The sequence below is a fragment of the Nothoprocta perdicaria genome, unplaced genomic scaffold, assembly GCF_003342845.1.
Source record: "Nothoprocta perdicaria isolate Ctin4 unplaced genomic scaffold, notPer1 scaffold_11, whole genome shotgun sequence".
Classification (NCBI taxonomy): Eukaryota; Metazoa; Chordata; class Aves; order Tinamiformes; family Tinamidae; genus Nothoprocta; species Nothoprocta perdicaria.
In genome coordinates, this window is record NW_020454205.1 from 5,243,390 (window position 1) to 5,269,625 (window position 26,236).

At 40.8% G+C, this 26,236-nt stretch overlaps 1 protein-coding gene across 1 annotated transcript in view; it reads right to left on the reverse strand.

Moving 5' to 3' along the window:
- Nucleotides 1–26,236, reverse strand: part of KANSL1L (KAT8 regulatory NSL complex subunit 1 like) — a 50,307-nt gene that overhangs the window by 6,582 nt on the left and 17,489 nt on the right. The window contains exons 3-12 of the mRNA XM_026048069.1: nt 25,354–25,495; nt 21,342–21,539; nt 18,424–18,545; nt 15,724–15,925; nt 8,044–8,203; nt 5,480–5,590; nt 4,233–4,370; nt 2,025–2,149; nt 1,223–1,347; nt 226–280 (exon numbers count right to left, since the gene is read on the reverse strand). Of these exons, the coding sequence (XP_025903854.1) occupies nt 226–280; nt 1,223–1,347; nt 2,025–2,149; nt 4,233–4,370; nt 5,480–5,590; nt 8,044–8,203; nt 15,724–15,925; nt 18,424–18,545; nt 21,342–21,539; nt 25,354–25,495 (1,378 nt within the window). The remainder of the gene's footprint in view (nt 1–225; nt 281–1,222; nt 1,348–2,024; nt 2,150–4,232; nt 4,371–5,479; nt 5,591–8,043; nt 8,204–15,723; nt 15,926–18,423; nt 18,546–21,341; nt 21,540–25,353; nt 25,496–26,236) is intronic.

Here is a 26,236-nt window from a genome sequence, read left to right on the forward strand (position 1 = left end):
GTACAGTTCCTCTACACCCTTCATTCTTAGTGCATAGAGTCACATTGATGTCACTTGTCAATAAGGTTGAGTTGACTGGAAGAAGATCAATTTTTCACAAATCTGACATTTATTACTTTATTTCAGAAATAGAAAACTTGCCTTTATTTGCATGAAGTCCCTGACTTTGCACATATATATGGTTATCACCATTTAAAATTGCTAGCCAATTAAAATGCAGCCTACCTCATCTTCATCCGTAGGGGATCTTTCCAAAGGCTGAAATTCAACAATTCTCCAGCTAGAAATGAGACAAGTCAAATTAACTTTACCTAAATGCAGTGTCATTTTGATGGTAAAGATGACTCCTCTGTTTCAGCACTACATTATCACTCACTGCTTCCTCAAAAGTGCTAATGCTTAAAAAAATCCTTCAAATAAAATAAAGTGCTGAAAGAAATATAACTCAATTTTAAGCTTTCCCTTTTCCAATCCAATATCTAAACTTTCCCTTCCCCAAAACACAAAGCTCTTGAATAGTTTTAAGTAACATTCTTACCTTCTGAAGACACTAAAGAAGCAGACAGGCAAAATACAAGATTTAAAATAAAAAACATCCCCATTTTACTATTTCAGGTGATGTGCTAATAAGCCACCAATTTACAGCACAGGACATCAATTACTCTCTCTTAAAAATCTAAATCCATTCTGTATTTTTCTGTTCTTTTAGGTGTCTCTAGAATCAGACATTACAAATAAGGGGCTTACACCATATGGAAAATGTTAAGTTTAGTCTACAATATCAGAATGGATAAATCTTAAAATCATGTGCAAAACATACTTTCAATCCACTGGAAGTAAATTGACTGCTTTCCACTGAACCATAAAACACCAAAAAGGCAGCAATCTCAAAATGACTATTCAGAGAGATTCAGCCTAGTAGCCCATGTAAGCCCACAAATATCACTCGAATTAAGATGCTATAAACACATTTCTATTTTTAGTCAGCTGTGCATCTGCTGCTGGCTCTGTGCACATCAGACTATTCCCCTCGTGCTATCGGCTGTCCACTCTTCCCACCATTCTCCAGTCTTTCATTTACTCTTATACAAAAATTGAACTGCAGGGGTAAAATAAGCCTTGGTATTACGAAATTATCTAAGTATATGTTAAGTATATTCTTAATTAACACTCTCATGCTCAATTTGCTATCTTTCTTCAAGTAAGGAGGCCATGAACAAACCTTGGGGTAAGGATTTCTTTATACTGTAGTTTCTCCAGCTTCGAAGGTGCCACCAGTGACATGGGAATAACAATATTGTCTATGTCGTAGGAGCTCTCACTTCTCAACCTCCTCCTCGAGTTATGCTGTAAGATATTAATACAAGAGATTTACCAGCTTGAATCACAGAAACCACATTAGCTGAAGAAACACTGGAACTACACAAGGAGAAATTCTGCAAATGGAACAGATCTAGAAGCTGAATGACTTGGTGGAACTTCTGAAAGATGAGACCATTTAAAGATTTGTTGATTTACTTAATGCTGGCATAAATGTTACTGAAAGTGTTTCCCCTCCACCTGATTTCAGTTACAGTTACTTCTGACTACTTCTGAGAACTTTTAATTTAAAGCTACCTTTTTCATAATGTTGTTCCTATAAGGTCTTCTAGCATCCATGCATTAACCCTTAACTCAAGTGGTTCTTCAGTTTAATACAGTTAAGAATTCCAATTCCACTGATCTGCTCAGGGAAGGGAAAATAAGGAAAAGCGTGCATTATCCAAACTGGAGGATGCAGACAAAACTGGTAGTCATTCCAGGATTGAAACAGTGTGCTATTAGGCTTTGCAGATCTGTAGGCCTGCCTGAGAAAAACAGTGTGCTTCCACACGGACCTCACTGAACCTGAGCTCTGCTCTTCCTCAGCAAGCTCCAACACCAAAGCATTAACCAGCAGCTCTGTGCTATCTAGCCAGGACAGCTGTGTCTATCTAGCCAAGGTGAGACTTCTAAGACATGAGTACAGTTTTGGGTTGGATTACCTGTGATGAAGTGCTGTGGGTGGGTCTGGCCATCGCACTGACGCCGGACACCGCAGCGAACCTGCTGTGGGATTCTGGTTCTGCATGTTGAAAGGAAAACGTCTCAAACCTAGTGCTATGTTCGCCTGTCACAAAACAACAACAAAATGCGTACTGACTGTTGTCCATTATCCTGAAGACATTTTTCCGTACAGTAACAGCAAAGTCATTTCTAGAAGCCCACAGCGAACCACTAAGATTTAATGAATACTAAAAAAAGCTGTCTAAATAAACACTTGTTACTCATCCTGTCATTGTTCCACAAAACTCGTCCCTCTCCTTCCAAGAAGAACTTCTTCTCTTGGAAGCAGCTTGCAGATCAGACCTGCTTCTTCCACTGAAGCTGCCACCATCAGCACCCACGGTGCCCAGCTTACAGGAATGCTCCCCTATGGGGGCTCCCCTCCCAAAATACTGTTACCTGAACCCTGGCAGTTTCTTCCTTGGAAAAATGACACAATCAAATTGGCAGCAAGGGTGACAGTTTCTAGATTCCCACGTGGGATTTCTTCTAGCGCCTATTCACTGCTCCAGGTCAATGGCAACTCTTGCCTGTTCCAACTCCATTCTCATGTAAGCAGCATTTAGAGGGATTCCTAAACTTCAAGCTTTTAAACTTAGCCTTGCATTCCTATCATCCTTAATTTACAGCAAGAAAAGGGAACTCTAATTTAAGACAAACTACGTTAAAATACAAACTAATAAAAAGAATCAGCAGTTTCTAGCATGAAAAAACAGTAGGAGGGATCCTAAATCCCATGCTGCCTGGGTCAAGTACATGAGCTCTCTGCTCCGAGGCAGCTCTGCTGCTCCTTAGCACACAGCTTTTATTTTTGGCCTTGTTCATCAGGCTGACCTTCCCCATGGATAATTTCTCCTAGACAGAGCCCAAATTAGGAATAAATATGTAGTACTACACCCTGAGCACTAATAAGCTGCTGCTCACAAATACACCACATAGCAGTTTTCTGGCATGGGGAAATGCCCGAATGTCTGCGATCCTCGTGATAAAGATGACATTTTTCCTCCGTTAACTTAAAGAGCTAAATTTCACTGGCAGAAGACGCCATAAAATTTCAAAAGGTTTATTCCAAAACGTTTCATCTCTTACTAGCACTCCTGAAGACCTCACATTGCTCCTCTCACTGGCGAGGGAGCTTTCTAATCAGTGTATTTTTGTTTCTTTGTAAGTACATCATAATTTTTCACTAAAATCACTTCAGCAGCAGTTTCCATACCCCCATCTCTACTGCAAGATCACACCACCAGCTTAACTTATATCATATTTTCCTACAGTGCTGATTTATGTATTTTATTTCTTAGTGAAAATTTTATACCAGAATCCTCTGTCCTCTTTCTTAATCTGCAATTTATTTGGCTCAAATTTCTCATGGGGGCTTTTGCCAAAAAACAATCCCCCCAAAAAAATCAAACACATGTTTTATCTGCAATGGAATCTGTTAGGCTTTTAGATTCCAGTAGCACAGAGAGGTAAAATCCTCATTTTCTTTACCCTGGGATGCCAACTCTTCTGTCCCTGAGCAATCTCATCACTCTGTGTGGCTCTGCAGAGCTTTCAAGGCAGCTTCTATTAATTTACCTAGTACTGAAGTATAGATTCAATGGCTTGAACTATAAAGACAGCATGGGTGAAAACACTAATTATAAACACTGGATACCCACAAGACCTCTTAGCAGTCTGGAAGGAAACCAGAGCCACAAATGACAGTACACAACAAATGAAACACAGCTGACCAAAGAGTCCAGAAATAGTAAATGTTTGGTTGAGTGCATGATTTGACAGATAACTTAGCAATTCAGTCTGTTTCACTGACTACTTTAAAAAAATAATAAAAATAATAATGGCAACTGGCACTAGAAAAAAAGCACAGCCAGACTGCTGAGCAGTTTCCTTAAAGAGCATTCCAACAACAGAAGCTTGTCTACTTTTGTAATATGTACTGAAGGAGAAAGAGAAGGATTACTACACTTGGAAATACAGCATTATTTTCATGGTGCTGCAAGTCCATTCCTGCATGCCTGTGAAGTTTCATGGCAGCATCCTTTCTGAAGATAACTTAAAAATCATTCTTAAAAGCCGAGTGACAAACTTATTTATAGAGTAAGTATTTTAAGTATAGTACTATCTTAACATCATTTTTGTCTTACCCACTGCTGTCTCACTTAGGTGCCTTTTCTTTCTTCCCTCTGAGACCTGGTCAGCTGTTCCCGACACTGACTGACACTTGGAATTATAAAAAGAGTCACTGCTCCATTGCTTGAGAGAAACATGATGTTGACTATAGTCTACAAGAGAAATAGCATGTAGCAAGTTGAACACTCACTTTCCACCAGGACAGTTTACAGCCCATCTGCATCAGATGCATTAGTAACAGAAAAACCTGAGAGACTTCTAACAGAAATCCAAACAGTAAATATTATAGCAACCAGGCAGCTGCGCATGCAAAGAGCCCACAGGCCAAATGCTCCCTGCTTGGACCAGTGCCCTGCTGTGGTCTTGGTGGACCTGGGTCAGTGAAATGAAGGGGAAGCTGCTGCTGCCCCACCTGCCCACAGCAAAGGTACCTCCAGAAACCACCAGCTCTGCTTGGAAGAGGGAAAGGGAGTAAGAATATCCTAAAAGCTATAGCCTATAACCATGTAAACCTGATGTCACAGATGGTATGTAAAAACACACTTTTCTACTGCTACTATTACTTTATTGCGCTATTTAGACAAATATATTTTTTCAATCTTTTGTCTTAACAACAAATATGAAGAAACAGCCCCAGTGTAATCAAAAAATTAGCAAAGTGGCAAGTCAGTCAGTTAGCCTACAAAGGTCTCCATGCCGTAAGACCCTTCCCATTTCTTTTCTCCAAAGCCAGATGTCACCTCACTTGCCCTGATGGGGCAGGACCCACCTGTCCAACCCCACCAACCGCATCCGTGAGCCCAAGTGCTTTGCTGCACCAGGGCCCTGGTGAGATTCTGATGCTGCGAGTGGGCTGGCATTTCCTCCCACCACACTGCACGGACACCCGAGAGGGACCCTTACATTCCTATTCCCCTAGTCTATTTGGTAATAAAACCAACTAGAATGGTACAATCCCACACTGTGAACCAAGCTCAAACTCAGATACTTTGATTTTGTTCAAGAATACACTTTCACCTCTGACTGATGACTGTACAGTGGATATAGTGTTCATTTTCCTTACCTTTTATTTGCCCAGAGTCTGAACACACATGTTTTACTCTGATGCAGGGCAATGCCCTTCCCAACCCCGTACCCGTTCACCTCCTCCAAAAGTCTGCTTTGTGGTAGTTTATAAACCTTAACTTCTTCAGGGCAGGAAATGTTATAAAACTAACTGAAATCAGTCTTGCAAACATAACAGTAATTTTGCCTTACATACCATTGTGTGGAGACATTTTAAGGTCCGTCCCCGGAGATGCTGCATCAGCAGACTCTCCTTTAACGTCATCCTTTCTTAACAACGTTTCAAAATACACATGAAGAGGAATATCTAAAAACAAACAAACAAAACCATCTATGAGAATGACAGCTACTTATGAAACAGTGAATTATTTATCGCTGCTAAATGCATAGGAGTCAGTTTATGCCAAGTTATGTAATATTCTTCACGTGCAATATAGCTGCCTTGAGTCCTCAGATCCTGAAGGAGAGCAGAGCAGAGTAAATCCCAAGAGGACAGACCTGCCCGTATGGCAGCAACAACATAACTCAGTGCAGCTGGAGCCAATACAGGAGGGACAGCTGAAAATGGAGTGGGTCATGTGGAAAGCCTAATCACAGCATCTCAAAAAAGCCAAACCAGACACGTTGGAGATATGATTGTGCATGTGTAAATGAAAAAAAAATCTCAGCAAGGTGATTACTGCATTTGAGCTTTCCTCTATGGTAGACAAAGCACCCACAGTAGTTTCTATCAGGTATCTAAGACTGACAACTACTGTGCAGGATAATCTCAATTAATTGCCTGAAGGTAAAAACTGCTCATTTCCATTAGCAAGAGACCTTAAGAGGCAACACATCCTCATCCTTGTAAGCACTGCAGGCTTGGCAGCTACTAAATTCCAAATGAGAAAGGGACTGAGCGCAAGGCCAATGGGGAGGCATGAAACCACTGTTATTGACATACCACCTTAGACTCATGTGCTTGTGAACTACAAAGAACAAATTATTTCACTTTGATATTGATCTAGCCAGATACTTGGTCACAGGACTAAAAATGACCTGCAACGGGGTTTATTCACCCAAGATTTTTGGCTCTTTCGCTCTTCTACATCTCTATGAAACATGAAGAAAGCTTGAAAGGTGAATCAGTCACAGCTTTTAAGAAATAAAAATATTTTATCAGTGGGGAATGCTTTTCAGGGGGAAATCACCTGAATGTTTTAGAGATTGTTTATTATGTGCTCCCACATCTTCATTAAAATGGCAGGAGTGTTTGCTCCAGTTAAACCATGGGCTATATAGAAAAATACCAGAAACGTCTCCCAAAGCTCTTAGATACCAACTGCAATTCTGCAGAGAAGCAGAAACTCCAAAAGGAAGTCTTGGAAATGCAAGGACAGTTACAATTCCAGAGGCAAGAACCCTGGTCAGTCAATCCAGCTGCCCCACATTACTAGATTACCTCCAATTCTCTTTCTACTTTACTTGGAAAAGCCCTCTGCAGTATCGCAGGGCTCCTGTGCTGGTCAACCACTACCTGAAAATAGGTTTTCCCTAAGGCAAAAATCAAGCAGCAGGAATCCCTTCTGTTGAGAGCAGCCTTTAATGCGCTATTTTGAAATCTCGAGCATTGTCAAGTCAGCTGTGCTAGTTTCAAGCTAAGAACAGGCAGAAAAAAAACATCTGCAATACTATTCAAAAACATATAAAGAACTAGTTTTCAGAAAAGACGAACTTCAAAGATTATTGAAAAAGCTTTAGGGGCCTACAGCAAAGAGTCTGAACTGAAAGCTGATCGTGAAAACATCAGAACCATGACAGGCCATTCAGTGGGCAGCAGCCACTGAGCCAGAGGGCTGTGATCAGCGGCACAAAGTCCAGCTGGAGGCCAGTCGCTAGTGACACCCTCCAGGGCTCAGTGCCGGGGTCAACACCGTGACAGCTTCATCAAGGACCTGGCCGACCAGAGCAGATGCAGAGTTGCTGAGGATACAGGACAGAGAGGAGTGGCTGACGCACTGAGGGCTGGGCTGCCATTCGGAGCGCTCTGGACAGGCTACAGAGTTGGGCGCAGAGGAACCTCATGAAGTTCAAAGGGAAGGGGCAGTATCACAAAGATACAGATTTACAGGACTAAGTCTAGTAAAGGGCCACTAGGATGATTAAGGAGCTGGAGCATCTCTCATGAGAGAGCTGGAACTGTTTACCCTGGAGAAGAAAAGGCTCAACTGGAGAGGATCCAGGGCAACTTGCTCCAGGTGACCTTGCTTGAGCAGGGGTGGGGGGGCTGGACACATCTTCAGATCTTTCAACCCCAATTATTTTGTGCTGCTCTGATTAGAAATAATCTGAAACATGAAACTGCTTTCAAATATTCAGCATGCCAGAAAAACTCTGAAATTTGTTTTTACAGTCAAATTTTTCAGGATTATTTCTTCTTTAGACTTTAAACTCCGCTCGATACTGAACAGAAGACCTAAGCAGCCAGTGCTTGCACATGATACCAGGACACTGTGAAACATGCAAAACCACCTTAACCAGAAAGTTTTCTCTGGCCAAGCTCTCTTGGTTGTAAACACCCTGCTGGAATCCAAAATCTAGTGGAGGTGTTTTTCAAGTCAGGATGCATGTAAGATGTTTATTTAGTCTAAAGTCAAATATTTCATCAGTGTGAAGTTTCCTAAGCGAGAAATTATAAAATTACTCAAAAGAAAAGTTAGTGCATGAACTCTCACTAACACAGCAACCCTCCATTAGGGGCATGGAGTTGGAGTTACTCACCTGAAGGGAATGATAAGACTGGATGGAAAGAAGAGTCCAGCTCTTGTACATAATCTACTATCTTGGATGCTGCACTGTCACTCTGGCTTGAAGGGGAGGCCGCAGCCATAAACGGTAACTGAGTTTTACATGTCAAGGAGACGTCTCGAGATGGCAAAGTCTGTGGGGGTAAACAAGAGACAACACGTTGACTTCTCCTTTACTCACGCTGACGCTCATCAAACTGGCCCAGAAAAAAAAAAAGCAGCACAGTGGGCGCACATTCTTTGCTATGAATGGTGAGCGGGAAAAGCATTCCCACAAACCTGAGCTGAGCTAGATAGGCACACGTATACCTCAAAGACTGTGATACCCAACATAGAGAATACTAAAAATAAGAAACATCTTTTATTTGTGGCTAGGAAACAGCTCCCAAGACTTCCAGGGCCAAACGTTACTGTTCCCAACTGTTACATCCTAACACCAACAAACATGCCTTCAAATTCCTAGTCCAGTCCAACAGGCACAATAGAGATACACAAACAAAATGAACGCAAGACTAAATACAGGGGTCTTCTCTGCTCATGCCCTTTGATGCCCTGAATTCCTTGGTATCTCTATCTCTAGACAGTTTGAGCTTATAAAATTTAATGGAAGACACAACATTACACATTTTGAGTACGTAGTATATTTACACAAAGCAGAAGGGCAAAGTCCCTGCCATGTTATAATTTTTATGTCAGATAAGCAACACAAACAAAAAAGACACAGAGCAATATATAAGAAGAGCAATATAGTATAGCAAGGATTTATATATATTAAGAGGAACTGTAAGACAGAGAAGAGTTGCAAGGAAGGACAAATTTAGTCGTTTGTTTGCAAAGCAGCTTAAAGTAAGGAAAGGGAGAGAGAATGAGACCTGGGGGACAACATCGCCTTAACTGGCAAGTTCATCATCTCCTGGAACAAGATTTCAGCTTAAGAAACACTAAAACTGACAGCAGAATTCATATTTTCTTCTGTTCTTATGGAATGAAACTAGCTAGGAGCTGCAACAGAGGCAAGATGATCAAATAAACCCTACTTGTCTTTTTAGTAATTCTACCTTCTGAAACTAAGAAAGCGCTTTAGCTGCTTCTTCCTGCCTGCACTAGAGCACTGGCACCCACCCATCAGTGACACAGTGCTCCCACCCACAACCTACCACCCCGCTCCTTGCGGAAACCAGAGCTCCTCTCAGGGAGCATCGTCTTCACTACCCACATTGCAAGCCAGAGAATATCCCATAAAAGTGTCCTCTTCCCTCCTTCTCAACCAAAGCATTCCCTAAGCTGCTATCTGATTGCAGCCTCTATAAAAACTGTGTAAATAGCAGGTTATGGAGCTGGAGCAGAGGAGAGCCCCTGGTGTGGTGGGAGTCTGTATTTCACAGTTTGTTCAAAGGAATCACTAACAGCCTTAAATCCACTTTCATCCCCAAATATAGGTTTACAAGGGAATGCTTCCAAGTGCATTTGGAAAGAGCCTTTTTCTAGTCCAGGACTCCTTCAAATCAATGCTTGGGTGTTTCCTGTGACAGATGTATGAGACTGCTCAGCTGTTTGAGTTCAAACATCTATGAGGTGCTGGAAAAACAGGGACCTGTGTTTGGACACTGGAAGGATAAATTTGAAAGCAAATTTCATGTTTCCCACTTTATGGGCCAATAAACTAAAGATCGAACAAAGCTTTCCGGAAGTCACTCTACCTTCAATACTGCAAGACTTTGTTTTTCAAAGCTCCTTCTCTGGAGCTTGTTTTTCTTCAGAAATGAACCCATCTCCCCAAGGCCCACAAGTTAAGTTGCTATTGCCCCTCCGTGCTTGAAGGGTTTTTCTGTTCTTGTTTTTATGTGTGCAGGCTTTTCTCTAAAACAGAGATGAATCCACATTGCAGGAAATCATAAATCTTCATCTTTAAAAGAGAAAACCCAAAGAGCTCATACCAACATATACTGACATCCAGTCTTTTAGTTCTGACTTGCTTTTTCTTCACTTTATTCCCAAACACATTTAGCTCAAAGCTAAGCCTGCTCCAAAACACGCACGCTATGGTCAAAGAGCCTCCACAGTCTCAATCTATTTTGAAACAGTAATAAAAACCAATTGCCAACATTTATAAATACCCAATTCTTATCCTCATTTAGTCTGCGGTGGAAGTTATGAAACTGTGCTTAAATTTGTACATTATTTCCTTAAATACTCTGGCATCAATTTCTATACAATTATATCTTTCATTAAGTCAGTTCATCATTCAAGAGAAAACAGGGCTCTATACTGAAGCAAGATGCATTTGATTTTAAAAGCCTGCGAAATTGCTGGAAAGGAGCTAAACAAGCTGGCAGGGTCTGTGCTCCCAGCTACTAGCGCTGGGACTTTGCCTTTCTGAGGGGGAACTGGAAAATGCTGAATTAGGGAAGTCAACCTGATGGTTCTCAGGAATACTGATGATGAAGTACTGAAGCACTTCATTCTGGAATGAAAGCATATTGCTGAGGCTGAGAAAGTGCTTCCACCTTCTTGAAATAAAACCAGAAGGTTTGTTCATTGGAAAACTCAGCTCTGCCAGCTTCCACGTTAGCCTGGAACAGTCTGCCACAGGGCTGGACAAAATCACCCCTCAAAAATAAACCCTGGGGCAGCCAGCTCTTACCGAGCTTCCCTCTGCTATGCTAGACTTTGCACCTATCTCCTGAATCTTTCTTCTTCCCCACTGAAATTGCAAACCTCGTGCTTCCTGAGCTTGGGCAGATATGGGGAATAACATTACTCTATATTGATGCCATCACGGAAAAGAAAATACATTGTATTTAAGAGGAAAACAGAAGTGTGCAATCTTTACATTAAAGTACAAGAGTAGCCCTGTTTTAGACTTGATAATCAACGGTGGCACCAACAGATCCTGGGGCAGAGACTCATTTATCCATGAACAGAAAGGAGAGAATATGACTTTTGTAAAATATTAATGACAACTTGCTGAGCACTCAGCTTGCCTCAAAGACAAATCTTGGTATCATAAAAGGCTCGGTAACTTCTACCTTTCTGACAGGTCATTCACCTTGCACAAGTAGAAATGCAGTTTTGTTTCTTCAGGCCTGTTCTAAGGCACTGGGAGATGGATTTCACCTCCTCTGTGAGATGCTCACTGTGTTAAACATCCTAGACAAAGCCCTTTTCTTCAACTTGCAAACTGCTTGGAAATCAAAGTAAGTGCTTAATCTTTGACCAGCTAAACAAACCAAAAGGAGGAAGCCTTTCTAAGCCACAGGGAGATGTTTTGTAGATGTGATCAGCAAAACATTATAATGAGCTATTGCGACAGGACTGCGGAGAACAGACTGAGGCTCATCACTCAGCAAAAAGCAAACTCACTTTGGATTAATTAGTTTTCCATGAACTCCTACAGAGGCTGGACTCAGCTGCCCCATCAATACCTCAAGTCTTGTGAAATGAGAGGTGTTCCCCTTGCCTTCTTCCCCAGCACATCACAGTCTTCACCTGCCTTCAGGATGGCTGGATGCTCGGGAATTTGCTTTTCAGAATAGGTGTTTTAGTAAAAGAAGATTAAAAAAGACTTTCAGTGGTAAACCAGGAATTTTCTCAATTATTACTCCTCTCCAGCCCAGGAGACTGACCTATCCCCAAGGGCACCCAGCCCCTCTCACTGCAGCAGGATGCATCCTCGCCTCAAAACCAGCCTGCAGGAGCCCTGGCAATGCAGCAACATTCCTTATATTCACTGCTTTTCTGAGGGTGGCTATGCCAAGAAGCTTTGCAGAAGCAGGTGATGGAGCCAATATCTAGGGATAACAAGGAGGGGGATGAAAACCAGCAGACTTCTTTGAGTGCGACTAAGGGAAACGGCTGCTTCACTATGTGAAAGGCTAAACTTGAGCTGGCTATGGAATAACATGTTTGCCAGTTACTGCCCTAGAGGGTGTCAGGTTTTTGGTTTTCATTTTAAATTTACAGACTGAGTAAACTAGAGAAAGCACTACCTGATAACAGCCACAGAAACCTCACCTGTATCTCCTCAGATACAAGAGAGCTACAATATGGAAAAGAGTCGATGAAAAGAGGTTACTTCCTGGGTAGCAGGCTGTGGAAGTGTTTCCCCTTTTTATAGAGACTCCCTAGCAAATACATCACCTGGCAGGAAGTGGGGTGCCTGCTCTCAAATATGCTCCAACTAAGTTCATGTCTGTACACACACTTCTCTGGGAACGTAAAACATAAGCAGTACATGTAACTGAAGAAACCTGAGAAACTCAACTCACCGGACATGAGAGCAAGAGCACTCTCATTCCCTGCCATTCTGGGGGCTAACTGTGGTCGTTTGCTGGTAATGGACTTTCAGCAAACATAAAGACTCCACTATGCTGGGTATAATACCTATCATATAAAATACACTTTTCCCTAGAAACAAAAAGACTTGACCTTTGTTGTCAGAGTCCCTTATGCCATTATCACAGGGCATCTAAAATCCATCCCTAAGCATGCACTAAGAAAGTAGCAGGACACACACAAAAACAATGAATCATAGAACTGTCATGGAAATTAAAGTAAAAAACTCCAACCCTAGAATTTAATTATAGTAGCTAGAAAAACAACAACACTGAATGGAAGCAGATTCTTACTCTCTCACTCAATGCTTCGACTGGACTCAATGAGAAAAAAAAAACACGCTGATACTCAACTGCAAGAGCAGGCAGCACCATCCCAACTGCTCACCTGGGGTATCTTAAACACAATGTGGTGCACCCTGTGCAAGATACCAAGGCCTTGGGACACTCCTGATCTGAACCCCAGCTTGGTGCCCCAGGCCACATACCCACGTTTTCCTCCAGCAGGTGGGGATGCAGAATGCAGGGAGAATTTTCTGATGGAAACGCCACTGTGCTCCTCACCGTGGCAAAGGACAGGACCAAACGTGAGGATGTCCAGACTTCACTTCCCTATTACTGTTTACAGCTGTTTATAGCTGTATAATGTTTTGATAAGCCAGCCTGAGTGACATCTCTCAGTGAAGCAAGACTGAGCAAAAGAAATAAAACTAGTGTCTCCAGTTAGGATACTGTATAATAACCTATCACAACGTATTGGCAAAACAAACCGTGTTGCTAAAAAAAAAGCAAAGATCCCTGTCAGTCTGAGCAGCAACAACTCTATTATCCGTTGGCTGCTTTTAAGCAAACTCAACCTAAGTTCTGTGATCTCAAAGTTAACTGGATTCCTTCAAGTTTCAGGAAAAACAGCTAGAGGTACAGATATACAAGTTCTCATTGTAGAAAAAAAGTACTTGGAGGAGCTCCTAGGCACTGGGGTATCCACAGTGGGTGGAAGGGTTGTAGTAATGCAAACAATGTGGGAAAGACTGGAGCTTGTGACTTTTTGCATGCTGAAGTCCTCAGATCAAGCTGCTACTCACAAAATTACTTGGTTTTAATGCTCCTTTGCCCTCTGTCTTAATCTTAAAATGAAATCACATGCACTTTTCAACAACCCAGAGGCTGTTCATCACGCCACGTGTAGCAGTATTTCACACACAGCACCCCTGGCTCACAGCCCTGTTGGCCAGTGCAAGTTCCCCTACCCATGTGTGCCCGCAGGGAACTCCCTTGCATTAGTTTGCATGTGAGTTTTTAATATTCATTCACAAAAATCACGCCAAAAATGCCCAACTACAGTTGTGTCTTCTATTGTGCAACACATGGCGATTGCGAGGCTTATTCTGTGCATGGATTATTTTGAGAGTGGCTTGTGCACTGACTCACGATCAAGAAATGGCCTTACGCTTCTACAAAGCTATTTTGATATTGGAAAAGACACAAAACAGATCCCCCAGCCCAAGGACAGCTCCACTCCTCAGTCATTTTGCATTAGAGGACAAGAGGATCTGGCCCCAAAGTGTGCTGCAGGTAAGTACCCTGCATCCCGTTTTATTTATCCCCACCATGGGATAGACATTGTGTTGACCTAGCAGGTCTCCTAGAGTTTCACATCAACTGCAGGGATTTATTTATTTTTGCATCTGCCTTTTGCCCAGGTTCTGTGTTTTCTTGTAGATGCTACTCAGAGTAAGCATTACATACAGGACTATGGGAAGTCTTTGGAAAAGAAATACAGCAAAGTGAAGGACAATACAGGGCATCTTGCAAGAGGCACCGCGAGGCTACTGGGTCAACCCCTGCTCAGTTCTGACAGTATGGTAAATGTATGCAGCATGGCAGGAGAGAGGAAAGAAATGTGGCACTCTTCCCAGTGACCTTATGAACCAACAGATGGGATAACAGCTCCCAGTTTCATACTTGTCTCTTCCTAACATGGATTTGGGGGGATGAGATGGGACAGAGTGAAAAATCAGCTTCCAAAGATGCTGGAAGGGATGTGAAGCACAAAATTCTGAATACCGTTATGTGAGGAAGTGTACGTACACTCTCCTCTCTCCCAAAATAACAAATTCCTCAGAGCAAGCCTGGCACTGAATCTCGGGGCGGGCGCGTGAGGAGACCGCACAGGAACTGGGATGCTCAGGAGGTTCTGTCTTTTCCCTAGATCTCAGCAAACTGCTCTCTCTTTCCTCCCCATCTGCTTGCTTTAGATGAAGTCCCTTAAAGACAAGCGAGTCCCTGCACAGTATGGCACCAAGGGCTATATAAATATCCTGAACTAGAGGAAATATGGGAGGAGCATTTGCTAGAGACAGCATAATAACATTACCTCACAAATCCAACTACTTTCCATCCTGCTAAGAAGAAACAACCTTTTCCATCTAAGCCCAGAGGAAAGGAAACATGCGGGAATATATTGGGAGTATAAAGGCATCTTCAAAGGAAAAGAGCTCCCGAACCCAGAGGCTGTTCCCTGTTTTGCTGTCCTGTCCTTCCAAATCTGCCTAAGCGGCGTCAGCCTGGGCTGACGGCCAGAGCTCTTCCATTACAGGCCGAGCAATCTCCTCAGCAGTCAGGAAACCAAGAGCAGGACTACGGAAGAGACAGGATAGTCCCTTCGGATAACAGCCCTGTGGAGAGGACACTACAAAGCAGAACATAACTGCAGGTCTGTGTGCCAGTTTGCAGAAGTGGCAGTAACTGCAGTGCATCCAGTGCACACCTTTCCACAAGGCCTTAGAATGAAAGCCTCACGTTGCACATTGCACAATGTTTTCTTCCACTGCAAAACATTAATTCCTTTGCAGTGCACAAAATTGTAAGACTTTTAAGCATTCATAAAATGTTATGAAAGAGGCAATATACCTCATCAGGAATGGCAAAAACGGAAACAAGATTAAGATATTGCACTTTAATTTCCTAGAAAATAATGTGCCACCAGCTGTGTAAACTCTCTTGTAGTTAAAACAAATATTCTAAAAAAAGCAGGCAGCAGACTTACATTGCAGCACGTTTCCTCAGCAGTCAAGCCTTCAAAGAAAGCTTTTAAGTAGTCTCTTAGCAGGCAAAAAGACGTTGAAGACAGCCATGCAGCAAACCCATCTGATGAGCAGGATTCCAAGCAATCTTTATGTTCAACTCATTAGCTCTGAGCTCCTGCTGACACAGCTGTTTCTCCTGCACAAAGACCCCCAGCTCCCGAGCGGAACAAATACCCAGCTCAGCAGCAGACAGGCACACACGGGCTCTCACAGCTGGGCTACCTGGCTCACCTGCTGACTCCAGTAACAGGCCCCGGGCATTCTGTAGAGTTTCCTCTTCTGGAAACTATGAAGTGGCCTCGTTCGGGCAGATGTGCTCAGGTTAGTCACAGACAGCGATCTTAATCTGGTCTTGTCTCTTCTTCTTTTCTTGATGTGTTGATGATCAAGCAACCAGCTACTCGAAGACGATACTTCTCTGTTGTCTGAAGCTCTGCAATGTCATAATTAACAGAGGGAGGAACCCAAGAAGTTATATATGCTCCACATGCACAGATACAGCTTTCAAGCACTGACCAATGTTAGCCATCTAAGAATTTTATAAACACTACAATATTTAGCACACTGTTTCAGGAAATCACACATATGCTCTGTTTGTTCTTTGTTTAGTTCCACGTTATGCCACAGAATAAAGTTTATCACTCTTGCTCACAATTCTCTCAAAAGTAGAACCTCTGCATATTCAGTTCAAACAACACAAGGCCATTAAATTTGATTTCTAGAGAAATGCCCCAAACTGCCTTGCTCAGTAAATGTATTTGATACTTCCTGGCAGCTGCTTGCAGCCAGATGATTTACAAGAAGTTAGGTTCAGTTCCAAACACTGGCACTGTCTTACCTAAACACATGCAAAGCTACATGTTCGCACGGAGCCTCCGTCATACCTGGATTTCCCCAAATCTATTACCTTAAAATCCCCTTCACTATCACATCATCATCCCTAACCACCTTAGCAACATATACGCTTCTCAAAACTATGTCTTTAATAATACAAAAGGACTTAACTGCCAAAACAGAGCCAAGAGCAGTTAAGAAAAAAAGGCAAAAACAAAAAACCCCAAACCAGAACACATAACAGCTTGCATTACTCTTGCCAAACAGACTGTCTGCTCACCAGAACAAGGTTCGTTGCAAGATAAGAATTCAAAACACCCTCCATTTGGGTGGGAATGACTCCACGGGAAGAATACATTTCATTTTTACAGTTGTCCTGACTTTACGTCGTTGCTGTAGCAACATCTGCCTGCAAGGCTAAAAGCTTGCTGCAAAAAAGCCCTCAAGTGTGCATTTATCTGTGCAGCACTAAAGACCTTAACTGCAGCACTAAACTGCCTGAGAAATGCAGGTATATACGGTACTTGCTGGCTAATAACAGGTAACCTACCTGCATGAATAGTTTGTTTTCTCCCATTAATTTATCTGGTAAGTCACAGTTGACGATAGCACTTAGTAAAGTTATATAATACATTTGTTTTTATGTTTCATTACAATATCATTTATCAATCTTTCTTCATAAATAGCTATCTGCTAACAGGACATTTTATTAATTAGAAGCAATTGTTACAAAAGCATGATTAAGCACCACTGCATGCTGTGTTGTTGTGCTAATTATGTTTTATGGACATCAATTTGAGGTAGCTTCTTGGCACAACAGAAACACTCACAAAGTGAAGCTGATCTAGTGAGGGGTAGAAAAGGTACTAATGAAAAGAACAGTACCAAGTATTTAAAGAAACATTAGTAAGCACCAAGAAGTCATAAAACACTGAAGCATGATCTTTACCAACAACAAACAGCAGCAAATTTTTCTCAAAATTCTCAAAAGGTGTGAGAAAGAAACACAGTATTTAAACTCCCAATGGAAGGTAAAGCAGTGAAGTGGCCTGAAGGGACATCACTAGAGTCCTGTACCATGAAGTCTGCTTCATACACTTCTAAAAACATTTAAAAGCAGCAACATCTTCTCCATTTGCTTCATAAGAGGTTACAGATCCAAGACACAGTTTTCTATGACCCTAAACACCTCTCTCCTTCCACACAGCCTTCTCTAACTGCAACTCCTATTTCAGTCCTATTTTTATCCTAAGACTCAACTGAATCTTCTATTTTTTTCTCTACCTTATTTATATAAGAGGTATGTCAGTAACATGACTAAGACAGGACAGGACCCCCTTTATCCTTAAATTTGGGGTGCTGGAGCAGACGGCAGTTACGGAAGCTGCCCACCCAAGCTGCTCAGTATAATCTCTTCGCGGGAAGCTCCGGCAGCAAAGCTGCTGAAACAGCCGGCGCGGCCACCTGAGCCCTTGGTGGTGCTGGGAGCCAGGGAATTACGTGGTGCTGCAGCCGCGGCTCTGAACCGCCCAGCCCGGCGGACACTGAGCCGACTCTTCATCCACCTGATCTTAATCAAGACCTATGAATAACTCTGCAACCCCTCCACTCCCCAAATCACATTAACAATATCTCTGGAGAAACAGTCTACATGCCCAGGCCTTTTAGAAGGCAGCAGCATGGTAGTCAATTATCTTAATGTTGTTTTAAGACTAACACTGATTATGGTCTGTGCTGTATTTTAAAGTCTTTGAGTGAAAGATACTCTTATTAACAAGTGTGGAACAGTACTGAGAAATAGTTTTTCTACAGTATTGTTCTTAAGTTTCTACAGTCTTTGTGGCAAGTAAATGCATTCATAACAGAATACCAAAAGCTGAAAAATACTCTCAAAATTACTGAAAAAGTAGCTGACAACAGTAGAATTTGCTTCCTACTGAAGCTGTGCTTAAAATTAATGAAGCTGGCACACACGTACCGACCCACATTGAGGCACAGCGAACACTGCATGTGTACTCTACTCATCTAATAAAGACTCAGTTACTTTTCTGGAAATAATGTCGTATTCCTTAGGCTAAGTCTCATACTGTCACCTACCTGAAGGAGATGCCATTGACCAGCTGTCTGTGTCTACAAGTTTTGGATGAAAGAGGAGAGGAAGCTGGGGACAGATTGAGTGGAGCAATCAAGCTGCTGATGATTTCACTCAGCTGCGCACTCTGAAACAAGGGGAAAAAAGAGGAAAAAGGTAGTCAGACTGAACAGCTCAAAACTGGGGTTTTGTTCTGCTTTTCCTGCTTGGAATCCCAGGCTTGCGCACGAATAATCATACTTAGTCTCTGCTTGTAAATAATCAAGGATGGCATATTTTTTCCTTTCACAATTATGTACAACTATACAAAACCAAAAAAAAAAAAAAAAAAAAAAAAAAAAAAAAAAAANAAAAAAAAAAAAAAAAAAAAAAAAAAAAAAAAAAAAAAAAAAAAAAAAAAAGCTGAACTACCAGCCAAGGACATATTTTAGACATTTGGGTAAGCAGCATACAAAATACATTAGTGATTTTTGTATTTGAACAAAAGACTTTTAAAAAGGCTGCAGAAACCAGAACATTTTTACAGCTGATGTTACAACAGCTGCAGCTCAGAGCTGATAACTGGCCTTTCACAGATCATATCAAAAGGAAAAATATCTGTCTCCTTATTGTTCACTTAGCTGCCTCAGAGTAATTTTCTGGTTAGAAGAATCATTTTCGCTGCTTACTGTAGTTGATAAAAGTGGTTTTATAAAAGTAACTATGTGAGAGCCATTGTAACTGCAGACAGAATGGCCAAAAAAAATCTTGTCCTCAGAAATGGCACTGAAAACCCTCCCTACCACCACCCTCCTCCCCCAAAGCCTGGGCTTTCAGAATTGCCTCAAAGCAAATGCAGCTCATTTGTTAAGACAAAGAATTACTCCTTATAAAGCGATGAATTGTGGAAAAGCTCCAGATTTGTTTTAAATGTTAAACCTCAATAGCCAGTCTGACAATAAATGGAGCCACTAGCTTACTCAGAGGAAACTGCCAACTGCATGAATGTACCCAAAGTGGCATACACATTTTTTAAAACATTTACATTATTTTGTAGGATTATCAAGAAAGAGTTGAGATTACTTAAAACAAGAGTTAATAAAGGCTACCCAGCAGGTAGTTCTGTATAATTTATGCAGAAAAAAGCAAAAAGATTATTTTCTATTTTATTATTAGTCACGTCTTTTCTGTTAATGTTTAAGCAATGCAGTGGAGCAAAAATTTCGTGTTTTAATAAAATATTCAAGGAAGGATATCAAAGGACAGAAATAGCAAGTCAATTATAAAAGGTCTGAAACAAAGCAAACAAGATTCAAGGAAAAGATTTAGTGGATTGATGAAAAAATTCAAATGGTGTTCAATCTGTGAGGAACAAAACCTCTGTCAAAGGAATGTACAAGCACCAGAACAATGGCAGACATCCAAAAAACAAGGAAAAACATGTGTTTTTTAAAAAGCATTTTACAGCTTTGGAAAGGACTTGAAAACCGAATTAAAAATAAATAAATAAACAAACAAATGACTAAGCTTAGTTGCTCTGTATTTTTTATCTTTTTTTTTTTCTTCCCCTGATAAGCTGTTTAAGAAACACTTTAACATAGGAGTCAAGAACTGTGGAAGAACAAAGTACAGATGTACTTTGGCTTATGGCATCATTATTTCTAACAATAAACAAGAAGCAATCCAGACCTGGTCCTTCTGCATCAAAGTTGAGCCACAGAGGCAGTCGTTAAAATACAAACTAAGCCCCAAAGTTTTTGGTGCTGTAAAGCAGGGGAAACAGATGTAATTTGCTAGATCTTTTATCCAAAGAACATCTTTATTCCCAAAGAAAACTTTATTCCCCAATCTTTATCAAAAGCAAAATGCTTGGATATCTGCTTGTAAACTACTTAGGTGGTAGGAAGCACACTACTTTTTCCTTATTTGACTAGTATCTTCTGCAAATAAATACGTATTTAATTCTCCAAGCAATCACTGAAGAGGCTGCATTCACTACAGTCTAGAAATGACTTCCAGTTTGCCTTGTACAATTGCCAGCACTGAGCACATACATGCCCTGTTTCATTGCCCCCTCACTTCTATCTGTTACACTTAAGATCTATCAAACAGCAGAAGCACTTTAAGAGCAGAAAAGTATGACTATGAAATTAAAAAAAATGGCACAGAGATTCAGGAACAGGTATAATACCTGAAGTTACTTTTACCTATTTTAAGACTGTGTGTGTGACCAAGACTTTACATATAGCAGGGCAGTAACGCACTAATGCACCTCACCAGCTTCATGAGGTATGATTTACACTTGCTTTTGCTTCTGAAAACAGGTTTGCTCCATCTCCTTCAGTAATGTGATCCTGCTAATTGTTCATAGCACTTCCGAGCCCTGCCACAGTGGACACTGCATTTCCTGGAATTAACCTTGGAAAGGACTGTTCAGAGCTCCGCAAAGCAAGGCGCTGCTAGAGCTTCGCCTGCGCTGGGTGAGGGCAGTAGGACATGGCTAATGGCCCTGGCTCCACTGATGCTTGAAAAGGTCACATTGCAATTGCATTTGTGGGATTTTTGTTTGGTTGCTTTTAAATGCTACGTACCTCTGTCTTCAGCTGTACTCTTTTATTTTAACCAAGTATTTCCTAAGACATTCTGTAGTAACACTACACTGAATGCAACTGTAAAGGAGAGGTAGTTTTGCTGGCCTATTACATATGTGGTTATGTGGACACTTTGATATAATCAAAGCAGCAAGCCAGATACATCTGAAAGGAAAGGTTAATTTGTAAGCCTGGTGCCTAATGTATTTAAGTGATTCAGTTCACCAGCCCCTGCTCTCAGGTGTCTGAAATATGAAATGCCTTCATTTCTGCAAGTAATCAGCACAGAACCTGCCTATTTCTGAAATAAATCGCTTTGCTCCAATGGACCTTCTGTTCTCATTTTACTTTACCTGTTTTTCTATGTTTCGTAAAAGCAGGGTAGGACTGCTGGGTGACATTTCAAAATCGTGCTCCGGCAAAGAATCCCGTCTCTCAATGGCAGCTTGCGAATTCCCTGTGGCGTTTAATAAAGCTTCTTGATCTCTCAATTGTATTTGCTTCTTCAAAATGTCTTTTGGAAATGGGAATTCTTCTAAGACCACCATCCCCTAGACAACAGCAATTGAACACAGTTGGTTGACAACGGATTAACCCTCCTAAATCATTTTTAAGCAACAGTCAACTCTGGCACATCTCTCTCAGATCCTCCCAGCAACTCTTTGGAGCACTTAACCTAAATTTTCACATTAACTTAGCACCTAATATACAGAAATACTAGCAATTTTTATTAATGAAAAGCTGCATCATTCACGTTATTCCTTATAATAGCAATCCCTCTTCAGTTTTATATGCCTAAACATCTGTGCCAAAATTCAAAGCAGAAATTCATACTTATTAAGGTAATGCCATGATCATTTGCCTGATGATTTAAAAAGAGATTTTTCCTGTAAGAAACAAGCACCTTCTAAGTTTGTTACAGCCTTTGCAGCCAAGAATTTTCTTTGGGGCATTTTAAGGTGTTCTGTTTTTCTTATCCCCATCCCTAATCTAAACAAAACAAAGATTGTTATTTTTTAAAGTATCAGATAGACATAATTCCAAAAAGGTCTTTTACAATTTAAGAATTTATTTTTTCAAGGTGAACATTTTTTATTTTCATACTCAGAGGAAACCATCCTAAATATTCTCTCAATCTTATTCTGTTTCAAGACCATCTGCATGAAAGAGATATCATTCAGGATCTGTCACATAGACTACAAGTCTCCTAAAGAGATAAATACAGACTTTTATGGTAGGCAAATAACAAAATTTTAGAAAAAGAAATGGGAAAAGAGTATCATTGTTTTCCACAAGACAGACTACAAAAAGAACCACATCAATATACATTCCTAAGAAACATCTCCATTGTTCTGAAGTAAATAAAATCATAAGCACAAAGAACTTATAAACACTGAGAAATGCTTTCCCAAATGCTGCCATTATTTTGTCACTAAGTTGTGCATTTAACTTTCAATGCTCAGAAAATGCTGGAAGACTTTCGCAAGTTTATCTCAAAAAGAAAGAAAAAAGGTTTATTTTGAAGTACTGACTGTTACTCAAATATTAAGGAGGTACTAGAAGAACGGAATGATTCAACTACACTGTCTCAGGTTCTCCTTTCTCGTCAGAATATCTACTAGAAAGGGACGGAAGACGGGCATCATATGAACTCAAGCAACCCCTGTATTACTCCTTTTAGGAAGACAGACTCCACCGAGATTGTGGAAAATTAAGGATACTGTAGTTGTACTCACACCTTGACTCCTGCCTTAGTAGCATCTTGCTCTACAACAAGAAAGCAATCTGCTTCCAAAGAGAAGACAGGGAGATAACATGGAATTCCATCTTCTTGTGTCTCTCACTACTCCTCTGTTTAAGATGTAAAGTCAAAACTGATAACTAAAACACCCTTTTAAAAAAAAAAAAACTAGATGCTTAAAGACTTGCTTTACTGCTCAAAAGGCCCACTGAGATTCTGGATTTCCATCCAGCCAACATGAGAGTTTTTTTACATTCATTAGCAGGTAGTAACCCCGCCATCTGTGCTGCTCCATTTACAGCAGATGGAAACGAATCCAGCCAATATCGTTCTATGATCTGTACGCCACAGCAGTTACAGGCTACCATTACATTCAAGGAAATTCAAGTTTAGCCCGTATTTTCATGTGCCATAATAGAAGGGTCAGCTAGCTCAACAACTTTAGAATATAAAGCAGTAAAACTGTATTGGTCCACAATCACTAGAAGAGGAAAAAGATACTAAAAAGACTAAAACACAAATTCTGAAGTCAGAAGAACGGGAAGACAAACAGGAAAAGACATTTAAAGAAGGGAATACCCCACTCCCTCAAGTTTTATTTTGTTAATTTGCAGACTTCGGGTGGCAAACATGGAAAGAAAGGACTGATCTGAAACACACTTAAAAAGACAGAGTAATAGCAAACAGAAAAAAAAGAGGAAGAGTAAAGGATGAGTATCTAGGAACTAAAAGGCAAATTGGTTACAATCAGTAGGTTTGGGCAACAAACTTTAGAATTTTACATGTAATTATTTTGTTTGGCAGATGGACGGATGAATATCAAGCAAATGAAACAACTGTATGAACACACATACTTTAAAACAAGCAAACAAACAAAAATAAATAAAAACCAGAATCACTCTCAAAGACCCAGTCTTGCCACTTCTGGGTCCACAGGAATGAAGAAGACACTGTTACAGGCCAGAAAACTGCCCAGAAGTTAACCAGCTGTGTTTTTGTGTTAGAGGTGTGGCATTTTGCTTGAAGTCATTGTAAAATGGCTATGAATCACTTTTTTTTTCCACTTGTAAGACAAGAAAAACACTTTGAAAACATTAAACACAAGCATTAAAGCATACAAATTCTGATGATATTGTGTAACTACTTTGCAGCCCTAAATGAAAACAAAGAGCTCTTCTATCAGCCTGCCTGTCCTGTGGCCTTCCCAAGCTGCTGTCTCGGGACTCTGCAAATATACACACCGGCCCCTTCACCCCCCACAAAAAGAAAAGAAAAAAAACAGAGCCAACAAAAACATGTCTATCTTCTCTAAGGGACACAAAGCCAAACACTGAACCCCACAGCTAGTAAAAGGGGCATGAAGCTTGCAAAAAGGAATGTCACTGAAGATCTCCACCAGGAAGACGACTAGGCTCCAAGCCAACATACCACTTAATGTGAAGAAAATGCATGACTAAAAGAAGGCTCTTTCTCTCATTTCTCCATTGCTGATTTCTGCCTGTTCTCCAGCTTATGAGATCATCTCAGCTGTGAGAGCTTTTGGTTGCAGCAGGGTAGGTGTACTTAAGACACTTAGGACAACAGTAAGAAACAGACATTCTCTCTTCTCCCCGAAACATGAAAATCTTTGACTATTTCTGTGAACAAAGAGGTGGGATAGACTCTCAAAAAAAATTCTTCAAGTTGGTTTTATAGAAAAATCTGAGGGGGTAAACAGTGTGAGCAGGATCGAGACAAAGCTGGATATGAAAAGACAGGCCTTAAGGGCAAAAAGAGAATAATTTTTCATGGGATCAGAAGGAAATGCTCTCTGCAGTGATTTCCTCTCCACTCTTCCTCCCTCCAAAACTCAGGTTCAGCCAATGCATCTACCACCTTCTTTTAATTTGTGCACATCTGGCTCCAACGTAAGACAAGCCAACCTACATGAGGCTCAAAAATTGTGAGTAGAATCTTCCCCTAAGACCCGTTCCTCTCACATCCACCACAATTATCACAAGTTTTGGCTTCTTACATGAGAGTGACCTCGACAGCCCACTACACCGATAGAGAGATTAGTAATAGGTTAGGAATGTGACTTACCACTGTCTAGCCAGTTTGATGTAAAAAAATTAGTACATGAGTTGTACACATTGGAATTCTAGTAATAATTAATCCTTGACTTGTTCAAAGCACTGTACAAACATTAACTTATTAATCCTCAGAATAAACATTCACTTAAATAACAAAAGAAGCTAATCTCGTAACACACAAAAAAAAGGACAATCGACCACCCTCTCCTGAAAAAACAATCTTGGCTCTTCTACAGAGGGAAAAACTAGCATGGTAAGTGATGGGCCTTGTCCCAGATCCCTGAAAGTCACTAACTGAACCACTACCAGGGATAGGAACGTACAGAGTTCCTGGCTCCCAATCTGGTACTGATGCCTCTAGACTACAGTACTTCTTTCTGCTCTTGATCCTTTCTCATTAACCTCTGTAACAGTCTGAAACAACATGCTTGGATACCAGGACTCTGAGGGAACACAAACAACAAAGAGGAAGCAAAGATATATATGTATATATTACAAAAGACACTGTCAAAGATTATTTGAAGAGCCCATCTCCGAGCTTACAGACAATACCTTGGTGGAACGTATCTGCCTGTGAAGGTCAGTTAGTTGTTGGATTTTGTATTCTAGTTCTGAAATCTGGGCTTGAAGCCATGTCCAACGGCAGCCAACTCTAGCTCTGTCTGCAAGCCACTTCCATTCAGAAGTATAGCTGCTGTGAAGACAAAATGTGGGTTAGTCCAAAAATAAAGATAACCACAATTACACAAAAACATTTTTTGACAGCTGCTCTGCCTCATGTTGCAAGCATCTCAGTTGCTTTCAGAAGATATCTGATTATACACAGCCAGTTTCACATTGGCTTATTCCTCTAACTACAGAGCTTGCCCAAACCAGTGCAATCAAAATTTGCTGGCTATTCCCAGGCTAGACTAGTTTTCCATAATGTGCTGCAAACCCAAGTGCTGGAGAAACAACCAAGCTCTATCGGTTAACGTAGATCACAGATGTGTAAAGAATTCCAGCAACTCCACAGGCAAGAATGAAAATCCTCTTATGCCGTACTTCCTCCTATGAACGCCCTGGAATACCATTAGCTAACAATTACCATCTAATAAGAGAGGATACAGTAATGACCTACTCACTCACCCCAAAACTACAGCATAGTTCAGCTTTCTTTTATTCTTATATTACAAACATAATTGCGCAAGTATAGTTCAGTCAGGTCAAAATAATGCCTTTTATTCCTGTTTAAAAATGAGTGAGCTTATTAGTCTGTATTGTATTGTAAGAAAACAATTGTATTTTTTGCCACTAAAGTTATCAAATATTTTACCAAGCTAGCTCGTAAGACTGTGAAAACATGACAAAATTTCTTCTGGAAAATAGGTTGCCATTCAGGTAAATTTTGAAGGTAACTACTGGATTTTGTGTTGACTACCCCACCAATGGAAAA